Source organism: Tamandua tetradactyla, chromosome 3 (genome assembly GCF_023851605.1).
Source record: "Tamandua tetradactyla isolate mTamTet1 chromosome 3, mTamTet1.pri, whole genome shotgun sequence".
Taxonomy (NCBI): Eukaryota; Metazoa; Chordata; class Mammalia; order Pilosa; family Myrmecophagidae; genus Tamandua; species Tamandua tetradactyla.
This window is the reverse complement of record NC_135329.1, coordinates 57,891,777-57,916,349: the sequence shown is the minus strand read 5'-3', so window position 1 is coordinate 57,916,349 and position 24,573 is coordinate 57,891,777. Positions and strand designations below refer to the sequence as shown.

At 38.5% G+C, this 24,573-nt stretch overlaps 1 protein-coding gene across 1 annotated transcript in view; it reads right to left on the bottom strand.

Moving 5' to 3' along the window:
* PDIA6 (protein disulfide isomerase family A member 6) overlaps positions 1-24,573 on the bottom strand; it is a 47,095-nt gene that overhangs the window by 9,292 nt on the left and 13,230 nt on the right. The window contains exons 4-11 of the mRNA XM_077153185.1: positions 24,218-24,344; positions 16,849-16,955; positions 15,538-15,668; positions 15,022-15,136; positions 14,360-14,500; positions 13,232-13,316; positions 13,038-13,110; positions 10,875-11,033 (exon numbers count right to left, since the gene is read on the bottom strand). Of these exons, the coding sequence (XP_077009300.1) occupies positions 10,875-11,033; positions 13,038-13,110; positions 13,232-13,316; positions 14,360-14,500; positions 15,022-15,136; positions 15,538-15,668; positions 16,849-16,955; positions 24,218-24,344 (938 nt within the window). The remainder of the gene's footprint in view (positions 1-10,874; positions 11,034-13,037; positions 13,111-13,231; positions 13,317-14,359; positions 14,501-15,021; positions 15,137-15,537; positions 15,669-16,848; positions 16,956-24,217; positions 24,345-24,573) is intronic.

Here is a 24,573-nt window from a genome sequence, read left to right as displayed (position 1 = left end):
CCTAGAGGTTATTCTTACACATAATATACATATCACCATTTTAGTTAAGGTGTAATGGAGAGGTTGGAGGGAGCTGCCTAAAAATGTAGAGCTGTGTTCCAGGAGCCATGTTTCTTGAAGATGACTGTATAATGATATAGCTTTCACAGTGTGACTGTGTGGTTGTGAAAACCTTGTGTCTAATGCTCCTTTTACCTACCTTATCGAAAGACAAGTGAAACATATGGATTAAAAATAAATAATAGGGGGAACAAATGTTAAAATAAATTTAGTAGATTGAAATTCTAGTGATCAATAAAAGGGAGGGGTAAGGGGTATAGTATGTATGAATTTTTTTCTGTTTATTTCTTTTTCTGAATTGATGCAAATGTTCTAAGAAATGATCATGATGAATATACAACCATGCGATGAGAAAAAAAGGAATGTTCATATTGTATGTTGATTGGTTTTATTAATAAAACTTAAAAAAAAAAAAAGTACTTGGGAGGGTGGGCAATGGTGGCTCAGTGGCAGAGTTCTTGCCTGCCATTCCAGAGACCCACGGGGTTCGGTTCCCGGTGCCTGCCCATGTGAAAAAAAAAAAAGCACTTGGAAATTTATTGCTTTTTTGTATATATGTTATTTTTCACAATTAAAAAAAAAGTTAAAAAAAAAGAACTGGAAACAACCCAAACACTCAGCAACAGGTGAATGGATAAATAAAATGTAATCCAGCAACACAACAGAATATTATACAGCAATAAGCGGACTATTCAAGTACATAACATTAGTCTCAAATAATTATGCTGCCTGAAGAAATCAGAGTCAATGCCTTATGAGTCCACTTGCATAAAATTCCAGAAAGGCAAACTAGTCTGTAACAGTTCAACAAAGATTTCACAGGAATGAGGGGTAGGGAAAGCAGGGATAGGAGGGTTATAAAGAGACATGAGATAACTTTGGGGGTGATGAATATGTTCATTATCATGATGATGGTGATGATTTCACAGTCATTTGTGTGTGTGTATCAAAACATTGTGCACATTAATTATGTGCACTTACTGCATGAAAATTATACCTAAATAATGTTTTAAAATAAATGGTTCTAACAAAAATTTTAAATAAATAGTTCCACATAAACAAACAAACAAAAACTTATGGCATATCAGCAATGCCATCCTGAGCAAAAGGGGAAAACAATTAATGTATCAGTGGCTGAGAAAGTTCAAATAGAGTTGAGAGGCTACTCTGGAGGTCGTTCTTATGCAAGCTTCAGTTAGAGACATTGCTACCAATCATAAATTGCCAAACTCCAACCAAAACCATTCCCAGCCAATTCTAAAGAACACCTAGGGCAATATATGAAATCCTACAAGGGGTCCATGCACTAGGGTAACTTTCCGAAAACCTACAACCTCCAGATGGGGCCCTGGACCATGTAAGTTCTGAAACCTAGAGGGGCCAACCTCTCCAGAACATCAATTAGTTCCATCCCCCGACCCTTTATTATTGACAGCCCCTTCCAACATGAGAAAGTTAGAAAGGGCATAGCTCAAATACCCCTAAAGAGTGGGAGAAAGATCAAAGGTGATGGTGGAGTTATACAGGGAAGGTAGGGTTTAATAAATGAGTATAACTGCTGAATTACTGTATTGATATTTATTTAGTCACCAGTATCTTAGAGCAGCTAGAAGTAAAACCTAAAATTGTATGTTTGGTATGTGTAACCCATACCAAACTCTGAAATCTGTTCTACAACGAACCATTGTGGTGTGCTTTGAAATGTTTTGCTTTTTTGTATATATCTTATTTTACACAAAAAAGAAAAAAAAAGTCAATTGTGATAAAAAAAATTTCCTTCTAGACTCCAATGTTCTTGAGCAGCTAAAAGGAAAGATCTGAGATGATGGAATGGTAGCCCATGACAAACTCTGGGATCTGTCCTGTAACCACTTGTTGAGGAGTGCTCTTAAAATGTATTGCTTATATACGTAGGTTGCATTGTATGATATGTGAATAAAACTGTTCAAAAATGAAAAAAATTGTTTTCTTTCTTTGTTTTGAATATATGTGTAATGCTAGACAATAAAAAAAGCTTAAAAAACAACAAACTTATGGGAAGCAGCAGGTGTTGCTGAAGGTGTTGCTGAGAGTGAAATTTATTGCCCTAAATGCCTATATTACAAAAGAAGAGCAGGTGGTGCAATAGTGGCTCAGTGGCAGAATTCTTGCCTGCCACGCCAGAAACTCGGGTTCGATTTCCAGAGCCTGCCTGTGCCAAAAAAAAAAAAAAGAGAGAGAGAAGAGCAAAAATCAAGGAGTTAACTGTCTACCTGGGAAGAACTAGAGAAAGAACAACAAACGAAAACAAACAAAAGGAAAGAAATAATGAAGATGAAAGCAGAAATCAATGAAATCGAGACTATGAGAACAATGGAAAAAAATGAACAAAACCAGAAGCTGGTTCTTTGAGAAAACTAATAAAATCGATGGACCCTTGGCTAGGCTGATAGGTAAAAAAAAAGAGAGAAGATACAAATAAATAAAATCAGAAATGGAAGAGGGGACATAACCACTGACCTGGCATAAATAAAGAAGGAAATGAGAGGATACTACAAGCAACTCTATGCTAATAAACTAGACAATGCAGATGAAATGGACAACTTCCTGGAAAAGCTTGAACAACAAAAATTGACTCAAGAAGAAATACAGGACCTCAACAAACCAAACACAAGTAAAGAGACTCAATCAGTCACTGAGAAGCTCCCCCCCCCCCCAAAAAAAGTTCAGGACCAGATGGTTTCACATGAGGATTCTACCAAGCATTCAAGAAAGAATTAGTATCAAATCCTGGATAAACTTCAAAAAAACTGAAGAGGAGGGAAAGCTACTTAACTTATTCTACAAAGCCAACATCACCCTAAAACCAAAGTCAGACAAAGATACTATAAGAAAAGAAAATGACGGCCCAATCTCTTTAATGAATATAGATGAAAAATCCTTGACACAATACTGGCAAATCAAATCCAGCAACACATTAAAAGAATTATACACCATGACAAAGTGGGATTTACTGCAGGTATGCAAAGCTGGTTCAACACAAGAAAGTTAATTAAGGTAATACACAATATCAAAAAGTCAAAGTGGAAAAACCACATGATCATCTTAACTGATACAGAACACACACTTGACAAAATTCAATATCCTTTTTCTTCATGAAAACACTTCAAAGATAGGAACAGAAGGGAATGGCCTCAACATGATAAAGAGAATATATGAAAAACCACATCTAATATCATACTCAATGAGAAAAGACTGAAAATTTTCCCTCTAAGATCAGGAACAAGACAAGGATGCCAACCGTCACCATTATTATGCAACACTGTGCTGGAAGTTTTAGCCAGAGTAATTAGAGAAGAAAAAGAAATAAAAGGCATCCAAATTGGAAAGGAAGAAGTAAAACTCGCACTGCTCACAGGTAATATGATACTATATGCGAAAAATCCTGCAAAATCTACAGCAAGGCTACCAGAGCTAATAAATGTACACAGCAAAGTGGCAAGGTAAAAGATTAACACCTGCAAATCAGTTGTATTTCTATAGACTACTAATAAACAACTGAGGAGGAAATCAAGAAAAAAAGTCCCATTTACAATAGCAACCAAAAGATTAAAATATTTAGGAATAAATTTACCTAAAGACACAAAAGATCTATATACAGAAAACTATAAGAAACTGCTATAAGAAATCATAGAAGAACTAAATAAATGGAAGGCCATGGGCTGGAAGACTAAATTTAGTTATTCTATCCAAATGGGTTTATAGATACAATGCAATACCATTTAAAATCCCAACAACTTACTTTGCAGAAACAGTAAAACCAATAATCAAATTTATTTGTAAGGGCAGGGTGACCCAAATAGTTAAAAATATCTTGAGAAAGAAAAATGAAATGGGAGGTTTCACACTACCTGACTTTAAAGCATATTATAAAACTACAGTGGTCAAAACAGCATGGTGCTGGCATAAAGACAGATATATTGACCAATGGAATCAAATTAAGTGTTAAGATATAGACGCTCTCATCTACAGACAATTGATCTTTGTTAAGGCGGTCAAGCCAGCCCACTTGGGACAGAGCAACCTCTTCAATAAATGGTGCCTGAAAAACTGGATATCTCCATGCAAAAGAATGAAAGAGGATCCATATTTCACATCCTATCCAAAAATTAACTTGAAATGGATTAAAGACTTAAACATTAGCACTAAGACCAAAAAACTTTTAGAAGAAAACATAGGGAAATATCTCATAAACATGGTGATAGGAAGTGGTTTCCTACACCTTACACCCAAAGTGGGAGCAATGAAAAAAGAAACAGATAAATAGGATCTCCTCAAAATTAAACACTTTCGTGCATCAGGCAAGTAGAAAGGTAGCCTATGTACTGGGAGACAATATTTGGAAACCATACATCAGATAAGGGTTTAGTATCCAAAATATATAGATTCTTCAATTCATCAAAAAAAAGACAAACAATCCAGTTAAAAAAAATGGGCAAAAGGAGATGACTCCCAGGGATGAATCTTGCCCTGGGACCATGGGATCAACAATTCCACCCTAAACAAAACAAGGAAAAAGACCTGTAACTAACTAATAAAGTATCAGTGGCAGAGAGAGTTCAAATAGAATCAAGAGGCCCCTCAGGAGGTTTCTTTTATGCAAGTTTCAGTTAGACCTTGCTACCTATCATCACCTGACAAAACCCAACCAGGACCATTCCAGCCAATCCTAAAGAACACCTAGGGCAATATATATGATTCCACAAGGGTTCCATGCTCTAGAGTAACTTTTCAGAAACCTACATCCTCCAGAAGGGTCCCTGGACCAGATAAGTCCTGGATCCTAGAGGGCCCAGCCTCTCCAGAACATCAGATAGTTTCATCTCTCTACCCCATACTAGTGACAGATCCTTTCAACATGGAAAAAATTAGGATGGTCATAGCCCAAACACCCCTAAAGAGAGAGATGGAAAGATCAAAGGTGATGGTGAAGTTATACGGAGAAGATAGGATTTAACAAATGAATATGAATGCTGAATCATCAAACTGATATCTCTTTTAGTTGCCAGTATATTAGAGCAGCTAGAAGTAAAAATCTAAAATTGTAGAATTGTAACCCATGTCACTCTGGTATATGTTCTACAACTAATTGTGGTGCTGTGCTTTGAAATTTATTGCTTTTTTGTATTTATGTTATTTCTCACAAAAAAAAAAGAAAGAAAAAAGTCAATTGTGATGATAAAAAAATACATAAGCCTTCTACCCTCCTATATTCTAGAGCAGCTAGAAGGAAAAATTTGAGGTGATGGTACGGTAGCCCATAACAAACTCTAGGAGCTGTCCTGTAACTACCTGTTGAAGAGTGCTTTGAAAACTATTGCTTTTTTATTTCTTTATATATGTTATTCTATACAATAAAAAAGTTTTAAAAAAAAAAGGGCAAAAGACATGAACAGGCGCTTTTCAGTAGAGGAAATACAAATGGCCAAAAGGCATATGAAAAGATGCTCAACTTCACTGGGTATTAGGGAATGCAAATCTGCAATGATATGTCATTGCACTAGAATGGCCATTATCAAAAAAAAACAGAAAACAACAAGTGCTGGAGAGTCACGCTTATTCACTATGGGTGTTGGTGGGAATGTAAAATGGTGCAATTGCTCTGGAAGGCAGTTTGGTGGTTCTTCAGGAAATTAAGTATAGAACTGTCTCATGATCCAGCAATCCCACTACTAGGTATATATTCAGAGGAACCAAAGACAAGGATACAAATGGACATTTGCACATCACTGTTTATAGCGGCATTATTCATGATTACCAAGTGATGAAAAAAGCCCAAATGTCCAGCGTGCTAGCTTGAAAAGATTTACGTACCCTAGAAAAGCCATGCTTTAATCTTAATCCGATCTTGCAGGAGAAGCCACTTCTTTTAAACCCTATATAGCGCTATATGTTGGGAGCTTGATTAGATTATCTCCATACAGATGTGTCTCTGCCTATTCCAGGTGGGTCTTATAAAAGAAGGAGTATTTTGGAGAGAGCCATAGAACAACATAGCCACAAGAAGCAGAGAGTCCACCAGCCAGTGACCTTTGGAGATGAAGAAGGAAAACACCTCCCAGGGCACTTCATGAAACAGGAAGCCAGGAAAGAAAGTAGCAGATGACGTTTGCCAGGTGCCTTTCTAGATGAGAAAGAAACCCTGAACTTCGCCAGCCTCCCTAAACCAAGGTATCTTTCCCTGGATGCCTTAGATTGGACATCTCTATAGACTTGTTTTAATTGGGACATTTTCTCAGCCTTAGAACTGTAAACTTGTAACTTATTAAATGTCCCCTCCCCTCCCCTCCCCCAGCCATTCCATTTCTGGTATAATGCCTTCTGGCAGCTAGAAAACTAGAACACCCATTAATGCACGAATGGCTAAACAAGCTGTAGAAATACATATGATGGAATATCATACAGCCAAGACAGGCGTTGGTCTCCTGGTTTCAAAGCACCCAAATGGCTTACTTAAGTTCAAATTAAATTAAATTAAACATGGTAAATTTCAGTCATCAAACACCAGGACTGTATTGTATTAAGGTCTCTGACTCTATTTCTGGATGTCTGACTGCTGACATCTTTTAAGCCTCACCCCTCTATCTTCCTTCTTCTGTCCTGCATCTAGGCAGGCTCCTAAGAATGCTTTACTGCTCCCTCATTTGGCACCAGGAGGTGATTCAAATCATGCAAGCCCCTGACTATACACTGGATCCCTCATTCCCAACCCCAACAACCATAAAAGATACAAGACTCTCTCTCCTTATCCTTTCAAATCATTTTGGGACTTGTATGAAAACCCTGCCCTGCTTTCCCCAGAAAGCCAAATTATGTGAATAACAAATTTTTTAAACAGGCTTTCATTTCATTATTTGAATCAAATTTTGCACGGGGGTCCATCCTGTTCAAAATGTGGCCACAAACTGTGTGTGAAAAGAGTGATGGTGTATGCTGCAGAATGGGTTGTAATGTGTGGAGGTCTAAATGCACATTGTGAGTGTGCAGGTATGTTTGCTAACCAAAGTTAGTGTTCATGGAGTGATAGTTAAATGATACAGTGTGGGTGTAACTTTCATTGCACACATGTGCTAGACAAGCACTGACACAAGTCAATGCCATTCCCTTCCATTCCCTGTCATACAACTAACACTCCATCCACACTCTCCCTCTGCAATACCCATAACTTGCACACCATTCGGCAACACCCAACCTCCACTCTTGCACTCTGCCAGTCATTCAAACATCACTCCTTGCATATTTATCACGTACAGTATTTGACTATCATTCCCTGCAAACCTGTATTCTATTCAGCTTACAACTGCTGTATATGCACTGTGCTCCTTCCAACTTTTGTTTTATGCACTAACCTTTGTGCTAATCAATTTAATCTATTGCACAGCCATATTGTTACTTTCATGTCCTCTCTATGCATATTAGTGCTGTGTCATTCGATTATAAACTCCTATTATGGGCACCTTTTGCAAAGCAATGTCTTGAACACACATTTTGCGTCATCTAAATAAGGCCTCTTGCACATCCAGCTGCTCTATTCAGTGTCAAATTTACATGCATTGTATACACCTTGTACATTCTTTGTGTACCGTTAAACTTCCAGTCACTGCATAATGTCATTTAGCTATTCAAACTACAATCTCTGCACAGCTAGGATGTGCCATCCATTTGCACTGCTTAGACACCAACTGTCTTGCTGTATTATAACTCCTCTCACTCACTGGTTGTGACTCAAAAACCACTCCTTGCATACTTACAAGCACCATCCAACGTCTACTCTAGCTTAACTGGTCTCTGACATTCAACAATCACTCCTTAAAGTGCACCATGACCTATTTCCCCTCACTCATGGCATACCCAATATGTGCTACTCAACCCTGTGCAACCACTTGGTGCAACCCATTTTTCAGCTTCAATTCTCCACACTAATTCTATCTGGCACAATACTGTTTTCACCCTCTACACAGCAAACAATGCTATTCCCTTCACTCCTTGCACATTCACACTGTGACATTCTATAATCACTCCATGCACAATTGCTTGGTTACCTCAAAAAAAGGTACACACCACTGTGCCATTCTTCCATCACTCCTTGCACACTGTAGTGCCGGATATAATTTCGGCCCCGTTCCTCTAGCTCTCTGCCTAGCAACCCCTAACATCATATTCAAGCCATCCCATTAGGCCCTCTGCTCTCGCCACACCCAATCCCTCGCTGCCACCCCTGGCCTCTTCACCAATCACGCGGCTCCCCTAGCCCCCACCAAATCCCCCGCCCCCAAGCTCCCTCTCTAGTGGCCTAATAAGGTCATAATTACCCCGCAGCCAATCAGCAAACCCCATCTGAATTCTCGCCCCTAACTCCGCCCTCCTAAACCTCTGTATATAAGCCTTTGCACTTCCTGTAATAAACGTTCTGGTGCGCATGCCTTGCCAGCTCTGCCAGTACCCGCGAGTCGTCTTTTGTCTCGCGCGCCCTCCACACCTCCGAGCCCCTGGGGAAACCGGCACGTTTCCCCCCCAACACCGCTGGAAGGAAGACCCCAGGCGGGAGACCTGATACGCTGGACTCCCGCACTGTAGTGTGCTATGAAATTGCATTTCTTCCATACCCATTCTGTACCCCCACAATATACGATTTACACCCACTCTGTGCCATTCTACTTTCACTCCTTGCAACCCATAGTTACTCAACTCCATGGTATTCATTTACATATAGTGCATAAACACACTATTTCCTTAATTCTATTCATTACACACCCATACTGTGCCACTGGACTTAATCCTTGCACTGCCACTGTTTGCCATAGCTCCTCCTTGAACATCCAATGTGCATAATCCAAGTACAACTCCTTGCCATGCAGTTGTTCCATTCACCTATTGTTCTTACACACCAACTCTGTGATCTTCAACTTAAACTTGTGAACACCCATTACAAGCCATTAAACTTCCAATTCTTGTATGCTTTCTGAGCTACCTTTCTACCCAATGGACAATGAGGCTGTGCCATACACCTCCACTCTTGAACATTCACTCTGTGCTATTCCACTACCGCTTTCAGTATATTTGTTGTGTGCAATTCATAACCACTGCTTGGATCAAACCATTAGTCAACCTACAGGAACAAACCGTAAACTGCACAGATCAAGAAACACGTAATAGATCTGGCCTGTTAGGGAGCCACTGCCAATGTGGTTCCAGACCTACAGCCTCTGCTGCACTTGAAGAGGTACTACATCAAGGAATGTTGCCACCTTCAAACATCTTTGCCACAGTGTCACTGGAATATCAGATCTCCCAACATGCCACTGACACCTGATATTTCTCATTTCCTCCTTTTAAATGTAATGTGGAGCAACCAAGTAGGAGGATCCAAGTAGAATCCCTAGCTGCCAGGGGCTCCAGGAAATTTAGAATGTAGCTTTTCAGTTTCTGAACCACACTCCTGATATCAGTTTCAGGGTTGATCACGTTGAGACAGTGACACAATTAATGGAAACAAAGTTTCTTTAACTGTATAGGACACCAAACTGCAGCTGCTTAAATCCTTCTGCATCCATTCCATAATTCCTTATTCAGACTGTGAAGTCCAAGGGCACATCACATCTCCACACAAAGCCAGGAAAATCTCCCTGATTGCACCTGACATTTCCAGACCAATGACATGATGGTAGATCATTTTTCCTACAGATATTCTGTACAGTTATCACTTCTTGCTTTTTAAGGTCACTTCCCACATGTGAACTCTGGATTTGGAGAAATCCTATTCCTCCTCTCCACAGTTCCTCTCCTTTCTCCAACTGGGAAAGCACATCTGATTTGCAGACCTGAAATTTGTGGACCTCGCCAGGCCTGCCCCACAACACTGGCACTCTCCTCAGTGGGTCCAAGGAAAGCTTCTGGAGAGGTCTGTGGCCACCTAAGGGGGTGCTTTGAGCCTATGGGTGCACAGGGCAGGAAGCTTCTGGTCTCTCTATTCAGTGGCCCCCTCTCTCAGTGCTCAAACTGAATCACTGAGAATGTGTTCAGATTACTCAATGTCATTGACTGAGCCCCAGTGAAGTGGACCCCACAACAGCAACAACACTGAAGGCCCAGGAAAAAACCATAGTGCCTTAAAAGCAACTGTGGCTAACATTTCAGATGTTTACTCTGTTCCAACACTACACGGGTAGAAAGAGTCCTCTTTTGTTTCTCCAACAACCCTACCGGAAATATGATTATCCTATTTTAAAAATACACAGAAACTGAAATGTGGGGAAGTTATGATTTGCCCAGCTGGTAGGTGAGAGAAAGCCTGGGTTTGCACTCAGGCAGAGATTTAAAAAATGCCCTCTAAACCACCCCTCCATATCCTGTACGTCACTCAAGGTCAGTTCGCAAGTGGCAATGTTGAGACGTGACCCTTGGGAGTCTGACTCTAGAACCCATACCCTTCCCTCTACACAGCGACATCCTCAAACTTCTTTTGTTAGTATAATCTACTAAAGTTGGCAGCAGAGGTAGTTTGGACTTGCACCATAATTCCATCCATTATACATCATAACCCTTTAAACTATCTTTTTTATGATGAATATATTTCATACAGCAATTCAAAAGATAAACAATCGTCAGGAATTTCAAATGCAAAATAATTACGTTTATTCCCTGGTCTATACAAACATAGTTTCAAATCAAAAGCTGTAACATTAGAACCTAACAAGCAGATGAAACAGAAAACCCCCCTGGCACCCAAGACAACCAGACAAAACAAAATACAATTCAAGAAAACAAGAAATTACCTGAGAAATTCATTGATGCCTTGTTCGCTGAAAGACCCTTTCAGAAGAGCAAATTTCATCTTACGTGCGTTAATGGCTGCCATGGCGGGATAACCAAACCCTCCAATTCCCAAAGCATTCTCGAGTTCATACTGGGCTCCAGCTTCTGTCCATAGCCACCTACAAAAGTAGTCTGGTTTAGAGCAAAGGTCTCTTTCAAATGTCAGAATCTAATTAGTAGATCTTAATTAGAAATGTTTAGCCAAATTTCTTTACTCAACTTCTAAAACAGTGAATAACGCATATTTTCAGAATGCAGCATTTTGTAAGTGTACATTAAGCATCTGCGGAACTAATGAAGGAGTAAGGTCACTGTGTGTAGGGCAGCAGGAGGCACTAGACACCAGGGGAAAGCAACTTTTGGATACTAAGAGGAAAGAAGGAAAGATTTAACTTTTTAGTGTGGGACCCCACTAAAAATATTATTATTATTACTTTTACTCTGTATGTGGGCAGGTGCCAGGAATTGAACCTGGGTCTCCAGCACGGCAGGCAAGAATTCTGCCACTGAGCCACTGTCACACCACCCATTATTTATATGATTTCTATGAGAAAAATATATGCTGGGCAGGCGATGGTGCTATAGTGGCAGAGTTCTCACCTGCCGTACTGGAGACCCAGGTTTGATTTCCAGTGCCTGCCTTTGAAAAAAAAAAAAATATATATATATACATATATAAAAGCTGTGGGGAAAGTAAGCATCTTACATCTAAGACTCTAACCATTAAAAAGATAAATAAATAAAGGTGTATGCAACAACATCATCTAGTTTTATTAGATGTGATACCTGAGATTTCAAAAGGACTTTTCCGGTTATTTAAAAATAAAAATACTTGTCCTCTAATACTATGGAGGCTACTCCATGTCAAATCTTATACAAATGCATGCCTTTTTTGTTATTTGTGCCTGCAGAACAGTTCTACAATCTTCCATATTTTCGCTGGGTTGGAAATTGGAAAGAACTCAACTTTAACATAAATTTGTTGAGCAGTTATTCAACCAAAACCATCCCCAGCCAATTCAAAGAGTTTAGGTGTGTTCAAGAGACTACATTACCTTTTTTTCCTCTTAGGTGATAATTATTTTTATACCTTAAATCAAAATATATGCCAAAACAAGTATAACTAATAAAGTATCCATGGATGAGAGAGTTCAAATAGAGTTGAGAGGCTACTCTGGAGGTCACTCTTAAGCGCTCTTCAGTTAGACATTGTTACCTATTATAACTTGGCAAACCCCAACCAAAACCATCCCAGCCAATCCTAAAGAACACCTACGGCAATATATAAGATTCTACAAAGGTTATGCACTAGGGTAACTTTCCAAAAACCAACAACCTCCAGATGGGTCCCTGGACCAGGTAAGTCCTGAAACCTAGAGGGTCAGCCTCTCCAGAACATTAGCTGGTTCCACCTCCCTACACCATAACTACTGACAGCCTCTACCAACATGAAAAAGTCACAACGGCCATAGCCCAAATACCCCTAAAGAGTGGGACAGAAAGATCAAAGGTGATGGTGGAGTTATACAGAGAAGGTAAGGTTTAAAAAACGAGTATGACTGCTGAATCATTAAACTGAGATTTATTTTAGTCTCCAGTATCGTAGAGCAACTAGAAGTAAAAACTTAAAACTGTGGAATTGTAATCATACCAAACTCTAAAATCTGTTCTACAACTGATTGTTGTGCTGTGCTTTGAAATTTATTGCTTTTTTGCTTTGTATATATGTTGTTTAACGCAAAAAAGAAAAAAAAAGTTGATTGTGATGATAGTAAAATACTATTCCTTCTAGCCTCCTATGTTCTGGAGTACCAAGAAGGAAAAATCTGAGATGATGGTATGGTAGCCCATGACAGACTCTGGGATCTGTCCTGTAAAGTACTTGTTGAAGAGTACTTTGAAAACTACTGCTTTTTTATTTCTTTGCTTTGTGTATGTTATATTACACAATAAAAGAAAAGTTAAATATATATATATACATATGTATTTTAATATTTAAAATTTACATGCCAAAACTAACACAGGAACACATTACATTGAAAACAAATGGAATCAGATATTTTACAAAGCACTAATACTCTTCTATTCAAATAATACTGAGAATAAAAAGTTGAATAACTTACCCCCACATTTTCTTTTTATATTTGTCTGCTAATTTTAGAAGAACTTCTAAATAAGAATTTCTGCCTGCAGCTCCTGATTCAAACAAACAAAATTTTTAAAAGGTAAAAATAAAAGTCCATAAAATTAATCCACATAGAAAGTATTCTCAGAGCACATGGCCAGTTAATGGAGAGTAAGTTTCTGTTCACCTTACCAGTATCAAGAATATGGGGCAACACAGCCACAACACAGAGCTGATGATCCTCACAAGTCTTCTTGGCAATGTCCTCGTTGATTATCTGTGGACACCCAGAAGATAAGGTATTGCTTTAGACTGCATGGACACCCACAAATAAGCCTGAAAGTAAGACTTAACACCGTCATTTACATGAATGACCCAACAATTCAAGAGATAAACTTCCACTAAATAATACTCATGTGCATGTATTACAGAAACACCAACGATAATGCTCAGTAAAAGATGTTTAGATCACTGCAGTAATCTCACTAAAACCGTCAGTCTTCACTTGATTCCTGTGATATACTCCTAAGAATTCCATCTGCATGGTAGTGCGGCATCTATACATATAGCACAGGCTCTGAAATCAGAGTGCCTGGGTTCATATCTGGCTCTGTGTTGTTTGAAGGAGCTGGAGAAAGCTACTACTTTTAGCAAGCTCACTATCTGTGCTGCAGTTTTCTCACTTGTAAACTGGGGATAAAAACAGAGTCTATCATTAAGTATCCCCATAAGAGTTAAGTGAGAAAAAGCTATAAAAAAGTACCAGAACACTACAAAGGTGCATAACCTTTGTAGAATCTTATAAGAACTCAACAAATGTTAGCTATTATTTTGAGAATAAATGGAAGGATGACTGGAATCTGTTTTTAAGAAGGATAGCTACATTTCTGCTGAAAGTACAATTATTTTAGTGCTAAAAACAATGAAAATCAATTTACCAGACATTGTTTGCTCATCTGAACATACAGAATACTTCAAAATGTTTTAAAAAGAGGGTGCACGGGTGGTTCAGTGGTAGAATGCTTGCCTTCCACGAGGGAGACCTGGTTCGATTTCCAGACCATACACTCCCTCCACCCCCACACACACCAAAAAAAGGGGGAAGGAATAGGTTAGTTTAAAAAGACAAAAGGAGGGCAGGCCACATGGCTCAGCAGGTAGAGCTCTTGCCTGCCATGCTAGAGACCCGGGTTCGAACCCCAGCGTCTGCCCATGTTAAAAAAAAAAAAAAAAGTCAAAAGGAGGTATTACAATCACTTGAATATTCCCTCATGTCAGACGGGAAAGCTTTCCTTATTAAAAATGATTTAAGTGCTATACCTCAAGCAGCTCAGGAGCTGGGGCATTGTCAGAAAACAAATCTAAGGCCCGGGAAACTATGTCAGATCTTGTCCGCCCACCATCGTAATCCACAGGAGACTCGCCTTTCTGAAAAATCTTGATTGTAGGGAATCCCCTAATCTATTAAAAAGAAGTAGAAGAAAAGATCATAGTACAAAATCATAATACCACTGGATAAGAACAACAATCTTTACTGTTTCTAAAACACCTCAGGTAACTAAAAAGAATATTCCCCAGCATGCATCAATGTCAAAGGAGAAGATACACAGAGGGCATGTTAATGGGGATCTAGCCATATCTTTTTCAAATCCTAGGTCTAAAATTAATACAAAATGTCTGTTCTAGAACAGATTGGACCAACTTTCAAAAGCTTTATGAAAAATTATAAAAGTTTAGGCAAATTGAAATCTTACATTACGTACACAGTGGAATAGTGTAATATTTTAAAAATCAATAGCCTTGAATTCTAGACTAGTTTTTGACAATTAAGTGACTTAAGCTAAACTCTTCTCTCCTTAATTATAAAATGATTAAACATTTCCTCTCCTTCACCATAGGGAAGCCTGGAGTACCAGATGAGGTAAAAGTTGAAAATATTGTGCATTTTTCAAAGAAATGAACCTCCTTAGAAATATACTCACCCCATATCTGCTGGCTAGAGCCTGATTAACTGTAGCATCTACAGCTGCTAGTTTCACTTTTCCTTTAGTTTGCTCTTTTACCTCTGTAGCTGCAGCTGCCCATTCTGGCTCTAGGCTATAGAAAAACAAATATTCTTAAAGTACATTTTAACTCTCAGACTAATTACTTTAAAAGATCTGAGGGACTTTCTGCCCAATCCAGGTTAAGTCACACTTGGAAAGCATTTTGAGTGTAGCTTTATGAAAGTTATATCACCACCCTTCAGATCTGATTTCCAACCAAGATGTTTCTTTCCAACATCACGTCCCCCAAATCTTTATGTTATCTCCTTGTCAATTCTTGAAAGCATGACAGAAAGAACTCTTGGCACTAACACCAAACATTCATTTAGATTCAGAGTTTTACTGCACAAACTCTTGGAGCATATCTATTATCTAGTTCAGTTCTTTTGAAATGAGCTAGATGAATGCACTAAAAGTACTGACTTAAATGACATCTTGGTAAAAAGCACTTACTTTTTGCAGTGTCCACACCAAGGAGCATAAAACTCAACCATCCAAACATCTTCACTATCAAGGACATTTTGATCAAAGTTGTCATCTGTCAGTTCAATCACATCTTTCTTATTTGAACTTTCACTTCTGCTCTGTCATTTAAGTATAAGCAAAACACTAATTTATAGCTTGACTAAAAAGAATACTATTCCAACGATAAATGGATATAACATAACATTTACTCCAATATCTTAAAGAAATTTTAGATTTTTTTCTTCAAGTGAAAAGTACTTTATTCAAATTGAGGGCATTCTTTAATCTTATTACTTTTGCATAGTAAACAATTTTTTACTTTCAAACAAACACCAAAACATTAACTATACCACATAACATGTACCTGAATTCTATCACCTTAAATGAATCACCTTAATAATACTGTTCTAATTCAGACCCAAGCATAGCCACTGCTGTTTCATCCCAGGATGTAATACATAATTAAAGTTACTATCATTTCATAGATAAATTCCCTAACATTCAAGAAAGGTAAAAAAATCTAACATTTAATCCTTCATTTTCTCAAATAAATTTTGTCAGAACTAGATTAAGAAGCAGTCTGTATTGCTATGCAGTTTTCTTTTGACCGGGCTAAAGGGAAAGACAATTCATTAAATGCCCAAATTTGAAATAAAAGGGAAGAGCATGAAACTTTGGGGTAAGTTTGTCTAAAGAAGGTAGTTCAACCAGTTTCCAAAAAGAGTGAAGGGCCAAATAACATACATATACATTAATGTAGATATACATATATACTTTAATTACAGAAAGAATTTATGCCTTTCACAAGACTATAAGTACATCAGGGTTAAGCTTCATACGTCATACAAGGGCATTTAAAATACCAATCCATTAAACAGGAACTTCTTTCTTTTCCTTTTCTTCACTAAAATTTTAGGGACTTTGGGCTGACTTTCATAGATAGAGGCCGAAAGGTCATGCAAACTTCATCCCTGTTCTGCCCAAAGTCCACCAAGAGGACAGTTGGTCTGTCCTTCCAATCCTGGCTCTTGGCCTGAAGCTCTTTCTCCCTACTGTTCTAGGAGCCTGGCACTTGGTTGGCAGTTGTGGCAAAATGTCCTGGGACTGACTGGATATGGCAGTGGTGATTCTGAGGCCAAATGAGCTGACTGAGCAGCTTTGACTCCCTCTGGGGCCAGCTAAACCAACCCCCTATTATATTTTTTAATTAAGAAAAAAAATAGCCATCTTCTACCAGGAGTCCACACACAGGATTCAAAAGTAGCACACCCATTAATAACTGAAATTGTGCAGCCTTACTTGTTTTCCAGAACTATAGCCACTGGACCTTCCCCCGAGGCGATCCTTTACCAGCTGCCGCACAGCACTGAGAGCAGCATCTACAATGGCCTCTCCTGTTCTGCCACCTACAAGGAACAAGAGACCGTCAGAAGGACACCAGTGATGGGTGGCCCATGTGCTCAACCTGGCCTCAGCACATGTGTTCCTAGGAGACTATCTAAGGACCCCGTACCTTTACATTTTTGTCAGCTTCACCTGAAGTGTTGCATCAGACAACACAAGTGTATTTAAGATGGAGCACTGTCTCCTCAGAATGCCTTTACACTAGGCTTGACACTTGGAAAACCAATTCCTCTTCTTCAGCTTTAAGTTATCAGTGTGAACAAGAACTTCCTGTTCATCTGTAAATACCACCGACTAATGAGAATAATTTGCCAAGTGTTCACTGACACATAACATATACACAGATGAACAAGAAGCTTACAGAAGATGGAAAATTTCTACATGCAAGGTACCAAAATGAGGAAAACGGAAGAAACTATTTCTGTAAGACAGTAAGCAGAAAAGACTGGAGAAAGCAGAATATGATATGCCTTAAGCCAAGAAACTGAAGGCAATCCTGGCCTCTTTCTCAGGCCTGGAGATCACATTAGACAGTACAGAACGGCAAAGGCTGAGGGTCAGCAAAGGAATCTGGATGTAACAGTCACTTAAGATTTTGGAACAAGGGCATGATATAACGGAACATGGTATTTTGGAAAGCAACACTGTGTGGGATAGACTGGAGGAGACTCTCAAAGGAAAAATTTTAGGCTACTGCATAAGTAGCCTTAAAGAATAAGGGCTTCATTTCAACAGATATAGTAAGATTGTAGAAAGATGGTTAGAATGAATTACTGAAAATGAGGACACCTAAACAAAATTAACCAAGTCATTTTATAAATTATTCTGAAGAAATATGATTTGACCAAACTACTGAACAAATGGATATATTTTTATATTAAATACCCTATGGTATATTATATAACCTCCAACAGCATGTCTAAATAGCAAAATATTGGAAACCACTCAAATGCCCACTATTTTTATGAGAAAAATAAATTATTAAAATGCTTCTCTATCCTTAAAAAATCCCCCAAATATATACAGAGCAGTTGCTATCATATGGTAATATAATCTTGTGACTGACTTTTACCTTATGTTTCCTATTTCAAGGTCTGGCTACTTAAGTTATATATACACACAGTACAAAGATTTAAAAGTACAAATGGGTATATATAGTACATCTTTCTCCCTCCCTTCTTGGATCCCCAGCCACCAAATCTTCCTCCCCATATTTTCATGCATCCTTTCGGTTATATGTATGTGTGGTTTATTTTCTTTTTGCAAATGATAACATACCATATACACCACTGTGCTCATTTCCTGTATTTTGTGACAACCTACCTTAGAGATCTTTGTGTATTCCATATAAAACTGCGTCATTAAAAAAACAAAACAAAAAAACCACAGCTGCATGGTATCCCACCACATGGATACATCATAATTTATTCAAACAGGCCCCTAAATGACTGTATCATTTCCAATGTTTTGTATTATAAACATAATTGCAATGAATATCCTTGAACATGCATCTCTTCGCCAGTTACAAGTCTATCTGCAGAAAACACTCCTAAGAAGTGAAGAGAGTTAAGACAAAGAATACGCACATTTTAAATTTCAATAGCTTTCAGATGACAGCACAAAAGTGCCCTGCAGATACTGTAGTAATAATTTACATTAGCAACTAAGAGGGTTCGTGTTCTCCTGTCCTCACTAAAAATGTAGCTGCTATGGAAAATGGTTTGGTGGCTCTTCAAAATGTGACCAGGCAATTCCACTTCTAGGTATATTCCAAAAGAAGTGAAAGCAAGGACTCAAACAGATACCTGTATACCAATGCTTTTTTTTTTTAACAGATAAAAAAGTTTTTATTAGAGAAGTTGGAGGTTTACAGAAATTAATGCTGGAAATTTAGAGTTCCCATAGATCCTCCACTAAGAACAACTGCATTAGTATGATTCTTTGGTTACAACTGATGAAAGATGAAAGAATATTATAAATGTACTATCAACTGTAGTCCATTGTTCATACTAGGGCTCATTGCTTGTGTTACAGTGCTATAGCTTAAAAAAAATTATTCTAGTAACATATATATAACCTAAAAATTCCCTTTTAACCACATTCAACCACACAATTCAGAGGTGTCAATCATGTCTACAGTGTCATGCCACCATTGTCACCATCCATTACCAAAACCTTTCCATGACTCCAAACAGAAATTCTGCACCAATTAAGCACTAACTTCCCATACCTTACCCTCACCCTGGCCTGTGGTAACCTTTATTCTAATTTCTGACTCCTGCAAATTGCTTATTATTATTTCATATTGGTGAGATCATACAGTATTCGTTCCTTTTGTGCCTGGCTTATTTCACTCAACATTCTGTCTTTATGGTTCATCCACGTTATAGCATGTATCAGAACTTCACTCCTTTTTAAGGCTGAATAGTCTATTGTATACGTATACAACATTTTGTTTATCTATTTGTATACCAAAGTTTATAGCAGCCTTATTCACAACAATGCAACCCAAGTGTAAATTTGGTATCTATATAAATGGAATTATCATTCAGCTGTAAAAAAGGAATGAAGTTCTGATACATGCTACAACATGGATGAACTGTTAAGATGGAATGTTTAGTGAAATAAGCTGGACAAATATTGTATGGCTCCACTTATATGAAATATCTAAACTAAGCAAATTCATACAGACAAAAAGTACACTAGAGGTTATGATGGTCTACGGGTAGGAAGGACGAGGAGTTAATGCTTAATGGATAGTTGTTTTGGGTAATGAAAATGCTTTGGTAATGGATGGTATTGATGGCAGCACATTGTACATGTAACGAATGTCACTGAATTGTATACTTTAAAATGATTAAAAAGGCAATTTTTGTTACATATTTCTTACAATAAAAAAATTAAGCCCCAATCTGTAGTGATGTTTTCTGGATGCTAATCATTCTAAACACTTTCGTGATATCTAAGTTATCCTTGAGTCCCTCAAGTACTTCTTTTTTCCCTAAAACAAATTTCCAAAGCGTCTGCACCTAGGATGGACAGATGTGACATGACTTACGCTCCTTGTTCTTATGCACTCTGTCAGACTTTGACCCAGACAAGCAACCTGGAAGGAGGCTCTGGGAGGAGCTTTCCTACAGAAGATGTAGTTTCTTCTAGTGCTTTGTTGGAGGAGCAGGAGTAGCACTGGTGCTCTCATACGGACAGACCTAAAACACTGTTCTGAGTCTTGATTCTGGAATCTTAGTCTGGAGCAGGTTCTTCAGCTCTCCCAAAGAATCTGCTGAGTGATCAAATTCCTTTTAATAAAATTCTTTTCTACTGAATCAGCCAGTCATTCATTTCTGCCTTTCTAGGGCCACTGTCCACTAAGGATTGCTGAATGATTAAGAATTAACTACCTTCAAAGTTCTAAATTTAGAGAGCTTTTTTAGTTCTGCTGCTAAAGGCTCACGCTATCAAAAGAATTTCCCAGTTGTATTTTTAAGATAATCAAATCTTCTCAGCAACTCAATTAAAAAACCTTTCAATGACAATCTATTGCCCTAAAAAGCAGGGCAAAAGCAAAGTCTACTCAAATGTTAGAATGACAGGTGTGGACCCCAAACAAGGGCAGAAGCCATGACATGGAAGCTTCTATTTCTGCCCTACCCTACCTGGCCCAGAAATTCCTCCACTGACACCCATACCGACAGCTCAAGGTCCTTCTATCGAAACAGGCTCCCTCCCTCCCCCAAGCCAACAGCTCAAGGTCCTTTCCTGTCCCTTTCCCATCAAAACCTCACACCACTTACCACCCCCCACCCCACAGTCCCTCAAAGACCCTCCACTATCCTCCCAGGGTGGGTTGAAGTCTGACTTCAGATACCCACCACGCTGGTGCCTGAATAAATTTCTTTGCTGTGATCAGTCTGTCTCTGGGCCTTATTCGAAACTAATAGCCTACTCAAAAATACTGGAGAAAAACCTTAAATTTTTCCACTAAGTTTTATCACACTATTCACCTGGAATAGACATAGAATATTAATTTCTAATTAAAAGAGTAGTCATCTTCTGTTTGAATGCTAGACATCCAACAACAATAAAAAAGAAGTCTTGACAAAGACATGGAGAAAAAAAATTAAGCAGGCACACTGAAGAGTTTATTAGTTGTAAAATACTCAGTAGAAAATAAGCAGTGAAGTCCTTCCTAATGGACTAGACAAATAAGAAAAAACAAAGCACGGAAGAGGACAATGTTGAAATCTTTGAATTTGTTATACAGGGATGCATAACTAAGCACCTCACAAAGCAGCGGACCAGACTCTGCTTGCCATCTTTCTAGAAGCTATTTAGATGACCAGAATAAATTCTACATTTCCCAGCCTTCTCTGCACCTAGCAGTGAGCATGTGACTATGCTCTGATTAAGGGGATGTTAAGCAGAAAGGTGAATGCAATGAGACTTAGGAGAAGTGTCCTTCACCTCCCTCTTTCGGATGGCTAAAATGGGGACACAATGGCTGTAGTTCCAGTTTCCATCCTGAACCCTAAGGCACTCTGATTCCCGGTTTAGAGATACACAAAATACACTGACAATTACCAAGAATGTGTCACATGCCTAATATGAAAAATTTTGCTCTGAATCTGTTTCTTATCTGTAAAATAAGACATGGAAGGCCCATGGGACTGAGCAACAAGGTAAGTATCTGGGTTGCCCATGCCAACTCTGGATCGACACTTTGAGACATTTTGAATGGGAGAGGGAAGTTACTGTTATTTTGGGATTTTAGGTTCTATAGGAACTTAATCCTGATGTCAGAGGTAACAGCCTTGCTTTAAAATTCGATGAGATGGGATAGCAACAGCCTTTGGAAATTTAACAAAAAATACAAGCTCAAGAAAGTCAGGGGGAAATGAACTAACAAAGAAGCTTTGAGATAATACAGCACAGCTGTAACAAAGTAAAGCAACAGAAATGTATCATCTAAGTTCTGGAGGCTAGGAGTCTGAAATGAAGGTACCAGCAGGGCCCTGCTCCCTCAAAAACCTGTGCGGAGACTTCTTCCTTGCTTCCTCCTAGCTTCTGGTGTTTGCCTGCAACCCCTGGTGTTCCTTGGCTTGAAGACACATCCCTCCAATCTCTGCCTGTCTTCATGTGGCCGTCTCTTTTGCGTCTGTCCATTCCGTAAATGAATTTCTCTCTTCTTAAAAGCACACCAGACATAATGGATTAGGGTTTATCCTAATCCAGTTCGGTATCATCTTAATCAACCACATCTTTGAAGACCCTATCTCCTAATAGGTCTTACATGAATGAGACCAGAGGTTAGGACAGGAACCTGTCTTTTTGGGAACATAATTCAACCCATTACTTAGATCATGAGACAGTCTTCAGAATTCAAACACACAACTCTAATAGGATCTCTTTAGAAAGCTTTATCTTTCTTTTATAAAGTAAAGTATTCCTGTCAAACTTCCCAGAAAAAGAAAAATTTGGGGGCAGGGCGATGGCGACTCAGTGGTAGAATTCTCGCCTGCCATGCCGGAGACCCGGGTTCAATTCCCCGTGCCTGCCCATGCAAAAAAAAAAAAGAAAGAAAAAAGAAAAAACTTTTTGAGAACACTTCAGAACTAACACTATAAAGAGAACACAGTACAGCAACACTTGGACTATGTTCAGACTGTCTTAGCTGGGGAGGTAGTGAACGTTTATCAGGCATTTAACTTCAACAAACACAGCAGGGGAAGGCCTCAACAGAAAAATAGCCTTCTTATGTACATCACCCCCTTTTTTAGTACCCTCTGGACCAGTGCCCCTTCCCCAATTTTTATGCAGCTATATACCCAAACAAGAAATACACTAAGGAAAAATATTTTTCTCACTCTAGAGAAGGGGTTAGCAAATCCTTTCTGTAAAGTATCATATGAGTAAATATTTTCAGCCTCTTGGGACAAACTGTCTACTCAAGCTATTCACTTCTGCTGTTGTACATGAAAACCACCACAGGAAACAAGCAGGCATGGTGGTATTTCAAAAAACTTTTTAAAAACAGGCAGCTGGCCTAAGACTGATCGTTTGATTTTTACAGGTTAGTAAAACTACAACAATTTAACCCAAAGCAGAAAAGATACTTACTCAGAAAAATGAAATTGATCATTTCACAGAAATTTAAAGCTGGGGAGTCTAGAAGAAACGTGTCTAAAGCCTTATCTCCAAGAATTTTGATGCCCAGCTTACAGATGTACAAAATACACTGACAATTACCAAATATTTGTCACATGCCTAATGTGTAAAATTTCTCTCTGAATCTGTTTCTTATCTGTAAAACGGGGATGTGAAAAAAAAAAAACAGCCTCAAAGAGATTTTTTTTTTAGTTACAAATATACTGTGGTGAAGCTTAACAGTTAAACCCTATCTTCAAGGTTCACACTCCATAGATTTTGCACTCCCTTGGGTTTTTTTTTTCTGTTCTGAGAATGTTTTTTTCCTACCAGCTGGGTACAATGTGAGACACTAAGTACAAACAGTACAAAAACTCTTTGTTTGGCTGTGATACAGATTCCCCAACCCCCAAACTTGTACTGCTCACAGCAGAAAGTAAGATGTTATAATCTTTCAGCCACTTATAGGTACCATGGAATACAATCTTTTAAAAAACTATCCAATTAATCAATAATTATGTCCAATACTTTTATTAGGACCATAGATCTGGCCCAACCTAGCAAAGCTCAGATGCCTTAAGTTTTAAACTGTAGAACTCTTCTATAAAAGAACAGTGTGACTGAAATAACATTTAGCCTTGGGAGTCTGGAGTCAGAATTCTATTTTTAGTTACCTCAGTAACTCACAGCAGATATCCACAATTTACTTACTGACGTAACATGAAGCATTTGTTGTACCAATTTATTACTGACAGTTTAGGAGAGGAACAGTTTTAATATTCAAGTACTATATGTACGCAAGGTATAAAGGTCCATGGGCAAAATATTCTACAGTATTATCAACAGTCAGCTTAAACTGACTTTCAAACGAGAGGACCTCCTTTTTCTATGTGGTGTGTTAGACCCTTCTAAGGGAAAAGGAAGAAAGCTCAGAACAAGAAAATGCTAGGAATCACTCAATACCACTTTGCAGACAAGGAAATTTAGGCACAAAGAGGCCGAGAGGCTTGCAGGTAGCAGGGCTAACAAGTTATGCTCTTAAGTTCCCTTCTATTTTTCACTTAGCTGCTCAAATTAAAATTCCAATGAGGGGAATGGATTAGTTGAGAGCAGCCCTTACCCTGATAATCTTCTGGTTTGTTTTTGTTGGATCCAAAGATCTTGATGGTAGGAAATCCCTGAACACCATACTGACCTCCTAGGGACTGATGTTTATCTGCATCAACTGCACCAACTTTCACAACATCCTGTGGATACATAAAAGAATTATCTGCTTCTCATTCAACCACAGCAGATCCAAGAGAACCCATCATCTGATTCATATAGACTTGGAGACAAGATGATAAGCGAATCGGGTTAAGTTACAGGGCTGATATGTGTTTTAATCTGGGAAATCATACAAAGAGAATCTTAAAATGGAATGGGTGAACAGCCTTTCCAGAACATCATATGGTTCCATTTCCCTACCCCATATTA